Genomic DNA, 20475 nt, shown 5'->3' with positions numbered 1-20475 from the left:
AGGGAGAAGGTCTAAGAGTGAGAGCATGGTGAGACTACCTGGCTGTGTTGATGAAGGAGTATGTGTCTTTCCAGTGTGACAGCAGGTCTGTAGCCTCCACGTCGTACACTCTGATATTCATGTAGCTGAAGGATTCTGGGAAGAAGTTGTCAATCTCCCGCGTCACGTTCAGGATGTAGCCCACACTGCAATGTCATTGGCAGACACTTAGTTACCCAGCAACAACAACACATTGGCTTGCTCGTTTGCTTACGCACCTTATACAAGTCAATAGCAAGTACACACACACACACACACACACACACACACACACACACACACACACACACACACACAGTACATTAAAGGTTTACTTGTTTTTCTGTAGCTCCTCAAAGTTGGCAGCATTCCACTCAGAGCCCTAAAAGACAGACACACAGAGCCTAATTCACCAGCCTGGAGAGGAAGGTCAGAGCTTTCTATTTACCAGCTGTAAACACTAGGCTCGAGTCATGTGACCAACTCTTATAGCACACTTCCTGTGATGATCATCCCTGAGGAGATTTCGCAACTTAAATCCCCTAGAGTCCATTGACGCACTGGTGCGTCAATCTAAGTAACATCATTTTAAAAATCCCAAACAAAATGTCAGTTTAAACTAAAGATCTCTGTTGTTTTATTTTTACATGGGCTGCGTCTCAATCCCCTGCATCCGCCCCATGTCGCCCTACGCGTCTCAATCCCCTGCATCCGCCCCATGTCGCCCTTCCGCGTCTCAATCCCCTGCATCCGCCCCATGTCGCCCTTCCGCGTCTCAATCCCCTGCATCCGCCCCATGTCGCCCTTCCGCGTCTCAATCCCCTGCATCCGCCCCATGTCGCCCTTCCGCGTCTCAATCCCCTGCATCCGCCCCATGTCGCCCTTCCGCGTCTCAATCCCCTGCATCCGCCCCTTGTCGCCCTTCCGCGTCTCAATCCCCTGCATCCGCCCCTTGTCGCCCTTCCGCGTCTCAACCCCTGCATCCGCCCCTTGTCGCCCTTCCGCGTCTCAACCCCCTGCATCCGCCCCTTGTCGCCCTTCCGCGTCTCAACCCCCTGCATCCGCCCCATGTCGCCCTTCCGCGTCTCAACCCCCTGCATCCGCCCCATGTCGCCCTTCCGCGTCTCAACCCCCTGCATCCGCCCCATGTCGCCCTTCCGCGTCTCAACCCCCTGCATCCGCCCCATGTCGCCCTTCCGCGTCTCAATCCCCTGCATCCGCCCCATGTCGCCCTTCCGCGTCTCAATCCCCTGCATCCGCCCCATGTCGCCCTTCCGCGTCTCAATCCCCTGCATCCGCCCCCATGTCGCCCTTCCGCGTCTCAATCCCCTGCATCCGCCCCCATGTCGCCCTTCCGCGTCTCAATCCCCTGCATCCGCCCCATGTCGCCCTTCCGCGTCTCAATCCCCTGCATCCGCCCCATGTCGCCCTTCCGCGTCTCAATCCCCTGCATCCGCCCCATGTCGCCCTTCCGCGTCTCAATCCCCTGCATCCGCCCCATGTCGCCCTTCCGCGTCTCAATCCCCTGCATCCGCCCCATGTCGCCCTTCCGCGTCTCAATCCCCTGCATCCGCCCCATGTCGCCCTTCCGCGTCTCAATCCCCTGCATCCGCCCCATGTCGCCCTTCCGCGTCTCAATCCCCTGCATCCGCCCCATGTCGCCCTTCCGCGTCTCAATCCCCTGCATCCGCCCCATGTCGCCCTTCCGCGTCTCAATCCCCTGCATCCGCCCCATGTCGCCCTTCCGCGTCTCAATCCCCTGCATCCGCCCCATGTCGCCCTTCCGCGTCTCAATCCCCTGCATCCGCCCCATGTCGCCCTTCCGCGTCTCAATCCCCTGCATCCGCCCCATGTCGCCCTTCCGCGTCTCAATCCCCTGCATCCGCCCCATGTCGCCCTTCCCCCGTCTCAATCCCCTGCATCCGCCCCATGTCGCCCTTCCGCGTCTCAATCCCCTGCATCCGCCCCATGACGCCCTTCCGCGTCTCAATCCCCTGCATCCGCCCCATGTCGCCCTTCCGCGTCTCAATCCCCTGCATCCGCCCCATGTCGCCCTTCCGCGTCTCAATCCCCTGCATCCGCCCCCATGTCGCCCTTCCGCGTCTCAATCCCCTGCATCCGCCCCATGTCGCCCTTCCGCGTCTCAATCCCCTGCATCCGCCCCATGTCGCCCTTCCGCGTCTCAATCCCCTGCATCCGCCCCATGTCGCCCTTCCGCGTCTCAATCCCCTGCATCCGCCCCATGTCGCCCTTCCGCGTCTCAATCCCCTGCATCCGCCCCATGTCGCCCTTCCGCGTCTCAATCCCCTGCATCCGCCCCATGTCGCCCTTCCGCGTCTCAATCCCCTGCATCCGCCCCTTGTCGCCCTTCCGCGTCTCAATCCACTGCATCCGCCCCTTGTCGCCCTTCCGCGTCTCAATCCCCTGCATCCGCCCCTTGTCGCCCTTCCGCGTCTCAATCCCCTGCATCCGCCCCTTGTCGCCCTTCCGCGTCTCAATCCCCTGCATCCGCCCCTTGTCGCCCTTCCGCGTCTCAATCCCCTGCATCCGCCCCTTGTCGCCCTTCCGTGTCTGTGGTGGAAAGTGGCAGAGCTACAACGCTGTTTATCCATCTTATCGGTCTTCTCACAAAAACGTCTCCAGCATTTCGAATGGTTTGGCCTACAATATGACCGCTCTACGACCCCCACAAGTGTCACGAGACTCGTCTAAAGCAACCCATCGAAATGAATGGAGGTACAGTACTTTTTACCGCTCCTCGTGATCAAGGTTAGGGATTTGGGATTGGGTAAGCTGATCAGATCTGTGGTTAGGGGCAAGGGTCAGATGGGACTCACCAGGAACAAGTAGTCAAATATTTTGGAGGGCTTGTCCATCTGCGCCATGGTGACCATCATCTCGTTGTCGATGTATTCCTTGTAGTTCTTCATGTCCATGCCTATCCTGGTCTCCAGGGCACTGCGGACCTGGAGAAAGGAGGAGGATGGCCAACCGAACAACAGCACGACGCCATGTTTGCTCCCAATGAGCATTCAATCCAACCATGAGGTTAAACTAAACTATTGAGCTCTGGTTCTGACTTGACCGGTATAAATGGCTTGTGTTAGAGATAAGGTGTCATAGATACGGACACAGACTCTACAAGTCATTTAGGCCATAGACTCCCTGTATATTACCAGATGGATTGTGATCAATTCTATCAAGTGATCTACTTCGGGTTGCATTTCAGCCACTTGTGGCAACTATTCCATTCGCCTGTGACCTTGACAAGTATCGGGCTTATTTCTTGAAGTGTATTATATTCCATCTCCATCGGTCTCCCTCCGTGGTACCTGTTTGGAGGTGATATTCTCTAGGTCTTCTGTTCTCATGATGTCTCGGAGCTCCTCTTTAATCTGCCGCTCCACAGACACCCTCTCTGTCGAGCTGCATACAGACAAGACCGAGAGAGACAGAGTATGACTACCTGCATCCTCTTCCACATTGAGCTGACACACACACACACACACACCTCTGCCCGGCGCTATCCCTCCTGACTGACTCCAGGCCCGTCATGGCTCCCCACTCGTTGAGACAGAGGCGGTCAGACTCCACATGACCGTAGTAGTACTGGGCCCAGTCCAGCCCACAGCCTGGGATCACTGACCCCTTCACTGCCCGCTCGCAGCAGCCATGCAGCGCCTGCAGCACTGACCTGGGGACAGCGGAGACACACATCAGGGTCTACACAGTGGAAGGAGGCAAAAGACGCAAATTCAGAAAAGGCCATTATGGATGAAAGCGTAGAGGTTTTAGGTCATCCTACTACAGTACTGAAAGGGAGTATTGTGTGTGTGTGTTTACTGTATTTGTCAGACAATATTCAACCGACCACAGTCTGTATGGAAACAGGATGGAATAAAACCTACCACATAGTCTGTATGGAAACAGGCTTGAAGATTCTCGTCTTTTCTGCCGATGTGACACTGAAACCACTGAGAAGGTGAAAGAAGAAAAAAAGGGGGGGAGATTGAGAGAGAAGGAGTGCAAGACAGATGGTGTGTGTGTGTGAGAGAGGATCATCGCAGTGTGAAGGTATGATCCTGCAAATGGCAGACACCCAGTCAGTGGGTGTGAGAGAGTCATGGTGTGACAGAGACATCACAGAGACAGCATGTGAGCCCTATTACCTCTACAGCAGAACAAGACAGGGCTACAACATCAACTTAACGTGGTTTCTTATTCCTGGGTAAGATTGGAGTAATCTGATCCTAGATCTGTGGTAAACAGAATCTTCTCCCTTGAGCTGACACTGCTGCACACCCAGGTCAACAAAGTAACACATTCCCACCACACACCAGAAGAGACAAAAGCTGTTATTTTCATATGACCAAAAAGAGCTTCTGGACATGAATACAACGATTACTAACCTCAACTTGGATGAGGAGTTCTATTTCAACGAATCGGAGGCGAAGGACATAATGCTCATCCCAGACTAGCCCCGGTCACTGCGAGGAAGCGGAGCTACAGAAGTCGCTGTGCAGGATATCTAAACGAAACTGTGACGGCGACTCTGGATAAGTCACCATTAGCCTGTGTTCTATTGGCGAACATCAACGTGATCTCTAGAACTGTAATAGCCGGTGTTTCACTGAGTCGCCACTGAACAAGGACATGGAAAATATAAATCTAGTTGGTTTTCTATACATCAGTAGGACAGAACAGCTGTGTCTAGTAATCTGAGGGGAGTGGGAGTTTGTCTCTTGGTCAACAGCTGTTGATGGGTAGGTGATTTCTAATATTAAGGAAGGTTTTGCTTGCCGGAGTTAGATTACCTCATGATACGCTGTAGACCACAATATTTACCAAAAGAGTTGTCATCAATATTTTTCGTAGCTGTCCATTTACCATCAAAAACTGATGCTGGCACGAAGACCTCACTCAACGAGCAACATTTGGCCATATGCAAAGAAGAAAATGCTCAACCAGATGCAGCGCTCCTAGTGGCCAGGGATTTTACTGCAAATACATTTTTACCTACACTACCGTTCAAAAGTTTGGGGTCACTTAGAAATGTCCTTGTTTTTGAAAGAAAAGCATATTTTTTGTCCATTAAAATAACATCAAATTGATCAGAAATACAGAGTAGATGTTAATGTTGTAAATGACTATTGTAGCTGGAAACGGCACATTTTTTTCTGGAATATCTACATAGGTGTAAAGAGGCCATTGTCAGCAACCATCGCTCCTGTGTTCCGACTCCGGGATGCTGGCCTTCTAGGCAGAGTTGCAAAGAAAAAGCCATATCCAAGACTGGCCAATAAAAAGAAAAGATTAAGATGGGTAAAAGAACACAGACACTGGACAGAGGAACTCTGCCTAGAAGGCCAGCATCCCATAGTCACCTCTTCCCTATTGACGTTGAGACCGGTGTTTTGCGGGTACTATTTAATGAAGCTGCCAGTTGAGGACTTGTGAGGCGTCTGTTTCTCAAACTAGACACTAATGTACTTGTCCTCTTGCTCAGTTGTGCACCGGGGCCTCCAAACTCCTCTTTTTATTCTGGTTAGAGACAGTTTGTGCTGTTCTGTGAAGGGAGTAGTGCAGTGTTGTACCAGATCTTCAGTTTCTCGGCAATCTCTCGCATGGTATAGCCTTAATTTCTCAGAACAAGAATAGACTGACGAGTTTCAGAAGAAAGTACTTTGTTTCTGGCCATTTTGAGCCTGTAATTGAACCCACAAATGCTGATGCTCCAGATACTCAACTAGTCTAAAGGAGGCCAGTTTTATTGCTTATTTAAAATCAGCACAACAGTTTTCAGCTGTCCTAACATAAATGCAAAATGGTTTTCTAATGATCAATTAGCCTTTTAAAATGGTAAACTTGGATTAGCTAACACAACGTGCCATTGGAACACAGGAGTGATAGTTCCTGATAATGGGTCTCTGTACACCTATGTAGATATTCCATTCAATTTTTAAAAATGTATCTGTCGTTTCAAACTACAAGGACATGCCTAAGTGACCCCAAACTTTTGAACGGTAGTGTAATTTCTACCAGCATGTCTCGTGTGCAACGAGAGGCTCTAGATCACCTCTACTCTACACACAGAGACTCATACAAAGCTCTCCCTCGCCCTCCATTTGGCAAATCTGACCATAACTCCATCCTCTTAATTCCTGTTTACAAGCAAAAACTCAGAACAGGAAGTACCAGTGACGCGCTCAATACGGAAATGGTCAGATGAAGCAGGACTGTTTTGCTAGCACAGACTGGAATATTTTCCAGGTTTCATCCGATGGCATTGAGGAGTTACACACATCAGTCACCAGCTTCATTAATAAATGTGTCGATGACGTAGTCCCCACAGTGACCGTACATACATATCCCAACCAGAAGCCATGGATTACAGGCAACATCCGCACTGAGCTTAAAGGCTAGAGCTGCCACTTAAGGAGCGGAACATATCCAGAAGTTTATATATATATAAACAAAATCCTGCTACGCCCTCTGACAAACCATAAAACAGGCGCCTACTCAGAGCATGCGCTGACCAGCTAGGAAGTGTCTTCACTGACATTTTCAACTTCTCCCTGACCCCGTCTGTAATACCCACATTTCAAGCAGAACACCATAGTCTCTGTGGCCAAGAACACTAAGGTAAGTTGTCTAAATGACTATCGCCACGTAGTACTCACATCTGTAGCCATGAAAATGCTTTGAAAGGCTGGTCATGGCTCACATCAACACCATCATCCCAGACCCACTCCAATTCTCATACCGCCCCAACAGATCCACAGATGATGCAATCTCTATTGCACTCCACCCTGCCCTTTCCCACCTGGACAAAAGGAACAGCTACGTGAGAATGCTGTTCATTGACTACAACTCAGCATTCAACACCATAGTGCCATCCAAGCTCATCACTAAGATAAGGACACTGGGATTAAACACCTCCCTCTGCAATTGGATACTGTACTTTGACAAGCCGCCCCCAGATGGTGGGGGTAGGTAACAAACACATCCGCCACGCTGACCCTCAACCCAGGGCCCCCTCAGGGGTGCGTGTTGAGGGCCAGCGTGGCGGATGTGTTGTTGCCTACCCCCACATGACTCAAACACCATCATTAAGTTTGCCGACGATACGACGGTGGTAGGCCAGATCACCGACTACGATGAGACAGCCTACAGGGAGGATGTCAGAGACCTGGCAATGTGGTGCCAGGACAAGAACTCCCCCCTCAACGTCAGCAAGACAAAGGAGCTGATCGTGGACTACAGAAAACGGAGGGCCGAGCCACGCCCCCATTCACATCGACGGGTCTGTAGTGAAGATGGTCGAGAGCGTTAAGTTTGGTATTTTATTAGGATCCCCATTAGCTGTTGCAAAAGCAGCAGCTACTCTTCCTGGGGTCCACACAAAACATGAAATAATACAGAACATTAGACAACAGCAGCTCAAGGACAGAACTACATTCATGTTTTTTAAGGCACTCACAGCCTACATATCAAACTTTCTAGGTCAAATAGGGGAGAGGCGTTGTGCCGTGAGGTGTTGCTTTATCTGCTTTTTGAAATCAGGTTTGCTGTTTATTTGAGCAATATGAGATTGGAACGGAGTTCCATGCAATAATGGCTCTATAATACTGTACCCTTTCTTGAATTTGTTCTGGATTTGGAGACTTAAAAGACCACTGGTGGCATGTTGATGTGGTAAGTGTGTGTGTCAGAGTTGTGTGTAAGTTGACTATGCAAACCATTTGTTTCTTATAAAAATAAGTGATGCAGTCAGTCTCTCCTCAACTATTAGCAAAGAGAGACTGGCATGCATAGTATTTATATCAGCCCTCTTATTACAATGAAGAGCAAGATGTGCCACTCTGTTATGGGCCAGCGGCAGCTTAACTAGTTCTTTCCTTGCAGCATTGGACAATAACAAAAATTTGACAAAACTAGAGCCAGCAGAACGTGCTTTTTGGAGTGTGGTGTCAAAAAAGCAGAGCATCTCTTTATTACGGACAGACCTCTCCTCATCTTTACAACAATTGAATCTATACATTTTGACCATGACAGTTTACAATCTAAGATAACGCCAAGTAATTTAGTCTCCCAAACTTGTTCAACAGCCACACCATTCATTACCAGATTCAACCGGGGTCTAGAACTTGATTTGTACCAAATGCAATGCTCCTAGCTTTAGAAATGTTTAGGACCAGTTTATTACTGGCCACCTATTACAAAACAGACTGCAAATCTTTGTTAAAGGTTTCAGTGACTTCATTAGCTGTGGTTGCCGATGCATATATGGTTGAATCATCAGCATACATGGACACACATACTTTGTTTAATGCCAGTGGCAGGTCATTGGTAAAAATAGAAAAGAGTAGAGGGCCTAGAGAGCTGCCCTGCAGTACACCATACTTTAAATGTTTGACATTAGAGAAGCTTCCATTAAAGAAAATCCTTTGAGTTATATTAGATAGATTGCTCTGAATCCACATTATGGCAGAGGTTGAAAAGCCATAACACAAGTTTTTTAACCAACAGGTTATGGTCAATAATGTCAAAGGCTGCACTGAAATCTAACAGTACAGCTCCCACAATCTTCTTATTATCTATTTATTTCAACCAATCATCAGTCATTTGTGAGTGCCCTTCTATAAAAGCATGCTGAAAGTCTTAATTTGTTAACAGAGAAATAGCATTGTATTTGGTCAAACACTATTTTTTCCCAACAGTTCACTAAGAGCTGGCAGCAAGCTTATAGGTCTGCTGTTAGAACCAGTAAAGGCCGCTTTACCACTCTTGGGTAGCGGAATTACTTTGGCTTCCCTCCAGGCCTGAGGACAAAGACTCCTCTAGGCTCAGATTAAAGATATGACAGATAGCTGACTCTATAGTCACTCCTACCATCCTCAGTAGCTTTCCATCTAAGTTGTCAATGCCAGGAGGTTTGTCACACTAACTTTGCAAAATTCAAACTTGCAATGCTTTTCTTTCATCATTAGTTTTTTTAATGCATGAATAGGATGGTTCACTGTTCGTTGTTTGGCATTTCCTGCCTAAATTTGCCCACTGACAATAAAGTAGTCATTAAAATAATTGGCAACATCAAATGGTTTTGTGATGAATAAGACATCCTGATTCGATGAAAGATGGAGTTGGATGTCTCTCTACCCATCATTTCATTTAAAGTACTCCAATTATAATTTTTTTTTTTTTTTTACATCATTCTTGATATAATTGATCTTAGCTTCATAATACAGTTTATTATTTTTGTTGGGTTTAGTCACACAATTTCTTAATTTTCAGTAAATCAGTCAGTCAGATGTGCAGTCAGACTTATTAGTCACTCCCTTTGCCCCATCTCTTCAACCATACCGTTTTTCAATTCCTCAATCCATGGAGCCTTAACAGTTCTAACAGCCAGTTTCTTAACCGGTGCATGTTTATCAATAATTGGAAGAAGCAATTTCACAAATTCATCAAGTGCAGCGTCTGGATGCTCCTCATTAATCACACCAACAAATATTTTTTTACATCATCCACATAAGAGTCACAGCAAAATCTTTTGTATGATCTCTTATACACTATTTTAGGCCCAGCTGTTGGAACTGTGGCTTTCCCGGATATAGCCACTATACTGTGATCACTGCATCCAATGGGTACAGGTACAGCTTTAGAACAAAGTTCTACAGTAATAGTAGAAATGTGATCGATACATGTGGATGATCTTGTTCCTGTAGTGTTTTTAAACGCCCTGGTAGGTTGATTAATAACCTGAACCAGATTACAGGCACTGGTTACAGTGAGAAGCTTCCTCTTGAGCAGACAGCTTGATGAAAACCAGTCAATATTTCAGGTCCCCAAGAAAGTAGACCTCTCTGTTTACATCACATAAACTATCAGGCATTTCACACATATTGTTTACATACTGACTGTTCGCACTTGGTGGCCTATAGCAACACCCGAAAATAAAAGGATTTAGATGCCAAGTGAACCTGCAACCACAACACTTCAATAACACTTGACATAAGAGCTTCTCTAAGCATTACAGGGATATGGCTCTGAATATATACAGCAACACGTCCCCCATAAGCATTTCGGTCTCTATAGATGTTACAGCCTTATCATCACATTCATTATCTAAGGGAGTCTTAGAAATGGCTCATATATTAATGTTATCTGATGTTAGCAAATTATTGATTTCATGAACTTTATTTCCAAGGCAACATATATTAATAGGGGCTATTTTCAGCCCTTTCCTGGGTAGCTTATCAGAGATAGACATAATACTGAAAAGAGCAGACAAAGCAAGAATACTACAAATTTAGTAGTCCATTTATCAATTGGTGTGTGTGTGCGGTGGGGTTGAAGCTACGAACCCATAGGCTTGGCTTTCATCCCTTCCAGGCTTCTGGAGGTGAGAGTGGACAATGAGCCTGTCATGGCGAAAGTAAGCAAATGTCCCCATGTACCCTGGCAGCTTTCATGGGGTGGGATCAGTTCTTTCCTCTTCTGGCGCACAGCTTCAGGATAGTCCTCGTTGAGGAAGATATACGTTCCTCTCAAGTTCTTGGCTCTTTCCGGAACAGCTACCTTGTCCTTGAACCTCACAAACTCGGTGGGTTTTCCAGTCCCGTGGGAGCGCTCCACCTCAATCTTCTGCAATTCCGTCCACAACCATGTTGTTCCACATCGATTGTCCCTCGAGATTTATCTGTCATTGTTATCATGGATTCTCACACAGAAGAGATGTCCTCTCTCAATGATACAGATTGCTGTGCTCTTGCCATTCTCCTGTTTGAACTCACCGAGCTGACCCTGGGAGAACTGCAAACTGTTCTTCAGGTCCTGGACCTCTCTGGTCAGGTTGTCCATTATTTTATTAGTATTTGGACAAAAACACTTGAAGCTATTTTCTTGATGTAACAACTGCTTGTATAACTATTTTTTTATTAGTTTAAAAGATCCTTCACCTGTGATAGACACATCACTGTCCTCAATGGTAATCCCGCCGGCTTTGGTCTTTGTCATGGTAGCTGGCAAAGTAGGTTACGCAGTTACTCCTCGCAGTTCGAGACAGGGATCTCGGTGTCCACATCACTAAGGACCTATCATGGTCCAAACACACCAATACAGTCATGAAGAGTACACAACAACACCTCATCCCCTCAGGAGGCTGAAAAGATTTGGTATGGGCCCTCAGATCCTCAAAAGTTCTACAGCTGCGCCACTGAGAGCATCTTGACTGGCTGCATCACCGCTTGGTATGGCAACTGCTTGCGTACGGCCCAGTACATCACTGGGGCCGAGCACCCTGCCATCCAAGACCTCTATACCAGGCAGTGTCAAAGTTAGGCCCTAAAAAGGGTCAAAGACTCCCACCACCCAAGTCACAGTCCGTTCACTCTGCTAACGCACGGCAAGCGGTACCGGAGCGCCAAGTCTGGGACCTAAAGGTTCCTGAACATCTGCCCCAAAGTCATAAGACTGAACAGTTCATTAAATGGCTACCCGGACTTTCTATTTCTCACCTCCTACCTACATGTACTTCAATCTATCACCTAACCAAACATACAGGTACATATTACCTTAATCACCCTAACTACCTCATACCCCAGTACACTAACTCTGTACCGGTACTCCTTGTATATAGCATCGTAATTGTTATTTTATTTATCTATTTGTTAATCGTCTTACTTTTTAACTGCATTTTTGGGAAATGGCTTGTAAGTAAGCATTTCATGGTAAAGTCTGCATTGTTGTATTCAGCGATGTGACAAATAAAAATGTTATTGGATTTGATTAGGAAGTCCTTATGCAGTGAATGCAGACGTTTTAAGTGTTGCCCTAAGGGGTGACATAGTGACAGAAACAGAATGAGAATCATCAAAGTACATAAACAGAAAGGGATTACTCATTGGTATTACCATGACTGGCCAGCCAGCAAGATGCCAGGCCAACCGTGCTGTGGCACAGGCTCAGCTAACTACTTCCTAGCTTCCTCATTTGACTCTTTCAGTTCACCCCTCCATCTTTCTCTTTCACTCACAACACGTTTTTAAACTCTTACCCATCTCCGTCCAGATACACTTGTGTGTCGCTCCATACCGGCACAACCAGACCGATAGTACACTGACATCTGAAAGAAACAGAGACAGACCATTTTAATACATTTTTCTTAACATTTGGCAACATTTACTAGATGTATTTTCTGTCAACGCAAGTCATTCTCTAGACTGGTCTAAGGTAGGGCGGGGCGATAATGCCAAAATATATCACAGTATTTTATAATTGGACTGTATGATGGTATTTTATGTTTTTGAATAATAAAAGTTCTACATTTGCTTTGAGTAGTGCCGTAATCCTAGGGTTGCAGCAACACATACATTCTAAGTTATTTCAATGGGTCTTTCTCCATACTGATTGTTTTATACTGTTCAATTAAACAACAATTATTTTCAACAATTTCTGCATCCATTTGAGATCATTTCCACACTGCCATGTAGGGCTGCAAGATATGGGCAAACAATCTAGCCATTATTTTTAACCAAATATTGCACTTACGATTTAGAGCAAAAACACTTGGGTTAAGTTTTGAATTATGGAAATTGAATGATTATTCTAATTATCTAGTTAGAGTAGTATAGTGGGTACTTTGAATACAGTGTTGTTTGATATGACAACGAATGAAAATGCCAGGGGGGAGTTATTGTGACAGGTTATGAACCAAAGTGTTGATAAGTGTTCACTAGGGGACCCTATAATCTTTGTCTACATTTAATGTTTTCTCTTAGCTACTTCATGTAGCTAACATTTTCATGCTTTGCATATTCCTCCTAGATTTAGACGATAACGGTTGTACAAACAACATGCTGATTTAGGTCTACACCATCACTGGTATTATCAGGCTATATAGCTAATTACATTTGCTCTGACTTAGTACATTTATTAGTTAGCTAGCCAGCTAACGAACTAGCGATTAGCGGCAAACAAGATTCAGGCCCAACTTGCTAAGACAAACATGCTGTTTGTAGATGTAAGAAGCGCAAACTAAGTGTAATTATAGAACGCTAATGGATTTATATGAAGGAAAGTGAAAACAGTATCGTTGTCATCAACATTGCTGCATTGTGACCATGCAGACTGAATACAAATGTCTCGTGGTCGAGGACCAACAAATGCGCTCCTTTAGTGACAGGAGGCATGGCTAGGTCTGTGTGGAAATCGGCATGGAGAGAGAGAGAGAGAGAGAGAGAGAGAGAGAGAGAGAGAGAGAGAGAGAGGAGAGCGTTGACTCAAGTAGCGAACTATAAAAATGGACGTTACACACGGCGTATCACATTTAACAAACCAAACATTCAAATACCGTTATAGAAGGTAAAGCAAAAACCTAAACCGGTACGTGCATCAGTACCGGTATATCGTAAATACGGAATACCGCCCAGCAAAAGGTCTAAGGTAAAAAACAACAACCGTAGTACACCTCTCTACTGAAACAACGATAACAGCACACACACCTGTCTGTGTCGGGGAAGTCCATCCCCAGTAGAATGCTCTCCTGTTTGTTACTGAAGGTGGAGACTATGATCAGATACCGTACCCTGACTGGACTCACTGACTCCAACCTCACCGCCTGCATGGAGATAGGGAGGTGAGAGAGAGGGGAGGAGAGAAAGGAGGGATAAGGGATGACATGTACAGGTAGGGTTGAGAGAGGGGTAAAGGGCATTTATACACTGAACACAAATAAACAACTATTTCAAAGATGTTACTGAGTTACAGGCCCTAATCTATGGATTTCACATAGCTGGGAATACAGATATGCATCTGTTCATCACAGGTACCTTAAAAAAAAGTAGGGGGCCTGGATCAGAAAACCAGTCAGTATCTGGTGTGACCACCATTTGCCTCATGCAGCACAACACATCTCCTTCACATACAGTTGATCAGGCTGTTGATTGTCTGTGCGAACTTGCTGAATATTGGCGGGAACTGGAATATGCTGTCGTACACATTGATCATCCCAAACATGCTCAGTGTGTGACACATCTGAGGCACACAATGGGGCACTCTGTTCACAACGTTGACATCAGCAAACTGCTCGCCCACATGTCTGCCATCTGCCCGGTACAATTGAAACTGGGATTCATCCGTTAAGAGCACACTTCTCCAGTGTGTTAGTGGCATCAAAGGTGAGCAATTGCCCATTGAAGTCAGTTACGACACGATGCTGGAGGCAGCTTCCGGTAGAGAAATGAACATTCAATTCTGTGGCAACAGCTCTGATGGACATTGCTGCAGTCAACATGCCAATTGCACGCACCCTCAAAACTTGAGGCATCTATGGCATTGGGTTGTGTGACAACTGCACATTTAATGGCCTTTTGTTGTCCCCAGCACAAGGTGCACCTGTGTAATGCTCATGCCGTTTAATCCACTTCTTGATATGCCACACCTGTCAGGTGGATGGATTATCTCAGCAAAGTAGAAATGCTCACTAACAGGGATGTAAAACAAGTTTTTGCACAAAATTAGAAAAATAAGGTTTTTGTGCGTATGGAACATTTCTGGAATCTTTTATTTCAGCTCATTGAAAGAAAGATGTATAAAACGCAACATGCGTTAGTCCTTTTTGTTCACTATATACGTGTAGGTGGATGTTACTAGCCCGAGTGCCAGTCTGGTGTGCTATTACGCCAACACCTTGTCATGCCAAACAGGTTTGGTTTGATAATAAGTAATGGAGTTGGCAAGAGCACAAACAGATCTGGGACCACCAGGCTAGGATGTTACATGTTGGAGGTGTACACGGGTGAGTTACCATACTTTATATAATGTAAAAGGAACTTTGAGACCTAGTGAAACGCATTACATGAATGTGACCCATTAGTAGAAGCTTTTAACATGACATTGCGGAGTGCTCCAGGCATCACGCCGGGTCTAGTCATGCTATTGTAACAAAGGTGGTTTGGTGAACCACACAACAGTGATAAGTAACCTTGCCTGAGACCTGAAGACTTGCTGATGCCCAGGCATTATCTAAGCACTAACACAGCTTTGTGGTGTGCAGACTACAGATGACCCAAGTTTAAACCCAGTTCTTCACACACTGCCTGTCCTTTCCATTGTATGCTTATTCTATACATTCTACCTCTGGGCATGTGACTGCTGACAGGTCTCACCAGTTTGATAGTGTCCTCTGGTCTTAGTAGTGACACCATGGCGTGCAGCTGTCTGTGCTGTGTGTCTGAAGCTCCGCCCCCCAGCTTCAGGGGTGAAGGGGAGTGATTGGGCGACGTCTCTTCATGTGGCCCCTCCCCCTCCCCCTCTTCCAGGAGAAGGACGGCCCCTTTAACCAGAGCAAAGCTCTCTCTGTTTTGGAGGATGGAAGACTGAATTATTACTTTGAAAGATGTTTGCAATCAAACTTCCATATGACCACATCCAAAATACAGTGCATTCGGAAAGTATTCAGACCCCTTGACTTTTTCCACTTTGTTACGTTACAGTCTTATTCTAAAATGGATCAAAACGGTTATTTTTCCTCAGAAATCTACACACAATACCCCATGACACAGAAAAACAGGTTTTTAGAATTCTCTTTTTAAACTATTTTTTTTTAAACAAATGTATATTAAAAAAACTGAATTATCAAATGTACCTATGTTTTCAGACACTTTACTCTGGCCGGGCCACTCAAGGACATTGAGACTTGTCCCGAAGCCAGTCTTGCGTTGTCTTGGCTGTGTGCTTAGGGTCATTATCCTGTTGGAAGGTGAACCTTCGCCCCAGTCGGAGGTCCGGAGCGCTCTGGAGCAGGTTTTCATCAAGGATCCGTCTTTACTTTGCGCCGTTCATCTTTCCCCCGATACTAACTAGTCTCCCAGTCCCTGAAAACGTTGCCACGGCATGATGCTGCCACCTCCATGCTTCACCATAGGGATGGTGCCTGGTTTCCTCCAGACGTGATGCTTGGCATTCAGCCCAAAGAGTTCAATCTTGGTTTTATCAGACCAGAGAATCTTGTTTCTCATAGTCTGAGAGACCTTTAGCGACTCCAAGCGGGCTGTCAATGCCTCTTAGTGATGAGTGGCTTCCGTCTCGCCACTCTAACAAAGGCCCGATTGGTGGAGTGCTGCAAAGAAGGTTGTCCTTCTGGAAGGTTCTCCCATCTCCACAGAGGAACTCTGGGAGCTCTGTCAGAGTGACAATAGGGTTCTTGGTCACCTCCCTGGCCAAGATCCTTCTCCCCCAATTGCTCAGTTTGGCTGGGTGGCCAGCTCTTAAGAAGTGTCTTGCTGGTTCCAAACGTCTTCCATTTAAGAATGATGGAGGCCAAGGTGTTCTTGGGGACCTCTAATGCTGCGGAAATGTTTTGGTACCATTCCCCAGATCTGTGCCTCGGCACAATCATGTCTCGGAGCTCTACGGACAATTCCTTCGACCTCATGGCTTGGTTCCTGCTCTGACATGCACTGTCGACTGTTAATAGAAACATTTCAAGGATGATCAATGGAAACAGGATGCACCTGAGCTCAATTTCAAGTCTCATAGCAAAGGGTCTGAAACATTATTTACATAAGTTATCTGCTTTTTATTTTAATAAATGTGCAAAAATGTCTAAAAACCTGTTTTCGCTTTGTCATTATGGGTTATTGTGTATAGATCGATGAGGATTTTAAAAAAATTAAATCCATTTTAGAATAAGGCTGTAATGTAAAAAAAATGTGGAAAAGGGGAAGGTCTGAATACTTTCTGAATGCACTGTACATACAAATTAAATTCACAACCCAAAAACCCCCACTAATCTACCTTTTCTGAAGTCTCCCTCTTCTTGGGATGCTTTCATCCTTTAAAAAAATGATATGAATGATGATTAATTTACTAACAAACTCCTTAGCCCAGTGGCGTAACTACATCGTCACAGGCCCGCCCGTACTAGATTTATCAGTGGACCCCCAACGTAAATCAGAAGAGCAACAAAGTCAACAGACCAGATGAACTGGAAAGACATTCACACGTACAGGTGACCAAAAATAACTGACTGAAAGACATGCACCCCAATAAGCCACGCCTCCAAATCCTTGCTCTAACCATTGGACAGTATTTGCTTACAATCTTTGCACCCCCCCACAAAAAAATACATTGTAACAATTCAGTGAGGTATGTGAACCAAATACATGTCATCAAATGTTTGGGGATAAATTTTGTATTAAATATATATATATAAAAAATACAAAGAACCATAACTGGGATGTTTCGTATGCAAATCACTTGTAGGTGTCTAATGGCATGAGTTATTTTGCATTTTTTTCATGTTAAACAACGCGATTGACTAATGATGTCCGGTGTACAAATTATAGGGCCCCAACATGAAATGACTAGGGGGTCCATGCAAAACTTGATATTGAGAGCTTGACATCCGCCACTGCCTTAGCGCCAGTTATTTTGTGCCATCATGCCAACTCCCTGTCTGTTTGTCTTGCCAAACTTCACTTGACAATGACAGCAATGTATAACGCAAGAGCACAAACAGATCTGGGCCCAGGCTATAAACAATTGACTTTTTAATCTATAATCTATTAAATAGACCATCTTGTGTCACATATTGAAGTCTGCTGATTACAGAGTGACAACCCTCTTCAGATTTAATAAGGGATTTATTTCATCTCTAAAACCAGTCATGTGGCATTGAGAAGTGGGTATTTCAGTGTCCATGTACTGAAATCATGAGCAGGATCAAGAGTAAAATTTGCATTTACAACGATAGGGAGACGATAGGGAGACAGGGAGAGAACTGAGAGACAGAAGCTGTTTTTCAATCTCAAGGCCATCAGACTGCTAATCAGCAATCACCAACTCAGAGGCTGCTGCCTACATGCCACTTTAATAATGTTTACATATCTTACTTAACTCATATCACATGTATATTCTGTGTTTTATACCATCTATTGCACCCTGCCTATACTGCTCGGCCATCGCTCATCCATATACTTACATATTCTCATTCACCCCTTTAGACTTGTGTGTATTAGGAGTTGTTGGGGAATTGTTAGATATTACTGCACTGTCAGAACTAGAAGAACAAGCATTTCGCTACACTCGCATTAACATCTGCTAACCATGTGTATGTGACAAATACATTTTTATTTAATTGAATAAAAATTGTTACATAACTTTAAATATTCCTCATATTACAGAGCAAGCGGTAAAGCTTCATACAACACCAATTTTTTCCTTTGTGACAGATTCAGATGAAAAATTAAGGAGTCTTAAAGGAGGTGTGGGTAAGGCCAAAATATAAAATATTCTAACTTCCATTAATTATTTCTCAACTATGCTTTTAGATATAAATGTCAAATTTGTGTCAAGTATGGAAAAGGGAACATTCTATGGATTACATTGCTTATGGGGCTTTTTACATGGAAATGCCCACACCGGATATTGAAAAGTGGTTGAAATTTGTCAGTCCAAATCTGAACCAATCATAGATGTCTGTTTCACAAGTTATGCCAGTACAGTAGAGTTCAGTACATTACTAGAGCACAGTATAATTTACTATACTGTTATGTATTGAGCTATACTTTACTGTGCTGTACTCTGCTGTGATGTCCAAACTTCAACTGGTAGGTGGTCACATAAAACTGAGGGAGATTTTAGTGTCATTCTGTTACCAAATTTTACACCGGTTCTTTGAGTAAATATGTTGATTGTGAAAACTAGTCATTCTGCATAGTTGTATGGTTTGTTTAACTTTGGAATCAATGGTTTTTGTTTGTCATACTTTTAAAGTGAAAAGTCATTGTCAGCATCATTCAGTTATAGTGGAATTGCCAAAATGTCAAACATCTTTCTTCCAAAAGACCATTCTATGGATAAAACTTCATGAAAATCCATCACACAATACCTGTTATTCAACTGACATGTCAAGACAGACACAGAGGGTAGGCTGGAGAGGAGCGTTAAGGGTTTGAAAGGAAGAGATGAGTTAACAGTAGTAGAGATGACAGAGTAGTAGTATGCAGGGGGACGGAGGAAGGCAACGTTATGTCTGCCTGTCCGGGGAAGCTGGGAAAACAAAAGCGAGATTGCCAAAACATCAGGCGACACACTCGTAACATACCAGCGAGGCCTTGGAAGCAACACAGTTTAAATTAGCCTGTTAAAGTTGCTCTAACTGTTTAAAGAGAAGTGAAAGCACGACAAGAATGGAGGGTTATCATTTGAAACCCTGTCAGTGTGGTGGTGAGGGATACTCTGTGATATATCACACAGCTTATGACATGTTTGCCCTCTACTTAGTTATGTCATCGCTGCTTGTCAATACAAATCACTGCCTTGGCTACCAGATAGCATCAAATACCCTTTACATTACCAACAATCTACAATGCTGTGATGATGACATCGCAAATGAATACACCAAGCAGGTTATTGGACAGCCTCAGGCAAAGACTGTTGTTCATTAACCAAAGCAAATGGATTCTGGATCATAGGCAATAGCAGGCTTGGCCAGTGTATCGAATCGCACACTGTAAAACAGAGCGTTATATGACGTGAGGTGAAGGCGCTGCCATGGAAAATAAGAGGCCAGTAAAAGCTGCGTTGAGATATGTGTGGGGCTCGCGGGAAACTCACCGGAGCGGTGGAGATGGACGGCGAACGATGCAGGGTCAGAAGAGCCATGGCAAGGCACCGCTCGGTTTTTCACGGATCAAAACAAGAGGCGAGTGAGAAGCAGCGGTTTCCCCTCAAATGTGTGGGCGTGGAGGCTATAGGATGGATGTATTCACACAAATCTGGAACGAAGTTGGAGCTGATGATTAAATACCAGTTTATAAAGTCACATTATCCGCAGACACAATGGATAGTGGAGGAGACACAAAATGACATGTAACGTTATAGGCATTGATTGATGGAAGATATGCAAAGCATTCCTTCACAACGACCACGTATGGTGATGAAATGAATGCGCGCTGCACTGCGGCCGAGCGTACATCTACAACATAAATAGAATGTTGCTACAATGAAACAATGTGGCTAACTGCCTAGACGTTTCTGAAAAATAGCAGCATTTGAGAATCTAGAGCATGAAGTTCATTCATATGCTAGATGTCATATGGAAAACATGTAAAGCATCAACTCAGTTTGAGTGGATAATCTGCTGTTGATCGTCTGCAAATCAACAAGCTGTTAGCGCGTACAGTGGATAGGCAACTGATCCATGCTAGCTAACTAAAAACAAGTGTGAAAGAGAAAACGTTAAAGAAAGAGCAAAAGTTCCTATTTTTACCTGCCTCCGACCAAATGCCTCCTTCCGATGCTTCTCCCTCACATGCAGTGATCTTGGATATATGTATTTTTTAATCCTTCGCGTTGGCAAAAGTTATGCGGCACTCTGATATCCAAATTAATGGAGAGTTTACTATTTCATAGAACAAGGAAGACATCGGCAAAGAAAAGCAATCTACA

General features: G+C 44.9%; 1 protein-coding gene across 3 annotated transcripts in view; it reads right to left on the bottom strand.

Moving 5' to 3' along the window:
* The window catches only part of LOC118376527 (protein phosphatase Slingshot homolog), a 24649-nt gene extending 4174 nt beyond the window's left edge, over nucleotides 1-20475 (bottom strand). The window contains exons 1-12 of one of the 3 annotated variants that reach the window (XM_035763245.2): nucleotides 20297-20475; nucleotides 19642-19802; nucleotides 16819-16856; nucleotides 15189-15378; nucleotides 13524-13639; nucleotides 12077-12145; nucleotides 3927-3992; nucleotides 3530-3712; nucleotides 3351-3444; nucleotides 2856-2984; nucleotides 354-400; nucleotides 39-185 (exon numbers count right to left, since the gene is read on the bottom strand). In XM_035763245.2, coding sequence (XP_035619138.2) covers nucleotides 39-185; nucleotides 354-400; nucleotides 2856-2984; nucleotides 3351-3444; nucleotides 3530-3712; nucleotides 3927-3992; nucleotides 12077-12145; nucleotides 13524-13639; nucleotides 15189-15378; nucleotides 16819-16856; nucleotides 19642-19689 — 1127 coding nt within the window. In that variant the 5' untranslated portion in view covers nucleotides 19690-19802; nucleotides 20297-20475. Of the gene's footprint in view, nucleotides 1-38; nucleotides 186-353; nucleotides 401-2855; nucleotides 2985-3350; nucleotides 3445-3529; nucleotides 3713-3926; nucleotides 3993-12076; nucleotides 12146-13523; nucleotides 13640-15188; nucleotides 15379-16818; nucleotides 16857-19641; nucleotides 19803-20296 lie in introns of those variants that run through there. The other 2 variants (XM_035763250.2, XM_035763256.2) reach the window with 2 other exon arrangements.

This window comes from Oncorhynchus keta, chromosome 4, assembly GCF_023373465.1.
Source record: "Oncorhynchus keta strain PuntledgeMale-10-30-2019 chromosome 4, Oket_V2, whole genome shotgun sequence".
NCBI classification, from domain to species: domain Eukaryota; kingdom Metazoa; phylum Chordata; class Actinopteri; order Salmoniformes; family Salmonidae; genus Oncorhynchus; species Oncorhynchus keta.
Note: the sequence above shows the minus strand (reverse complement) of the source record. Positions and strands in the feature narration are given on the sequence as shown.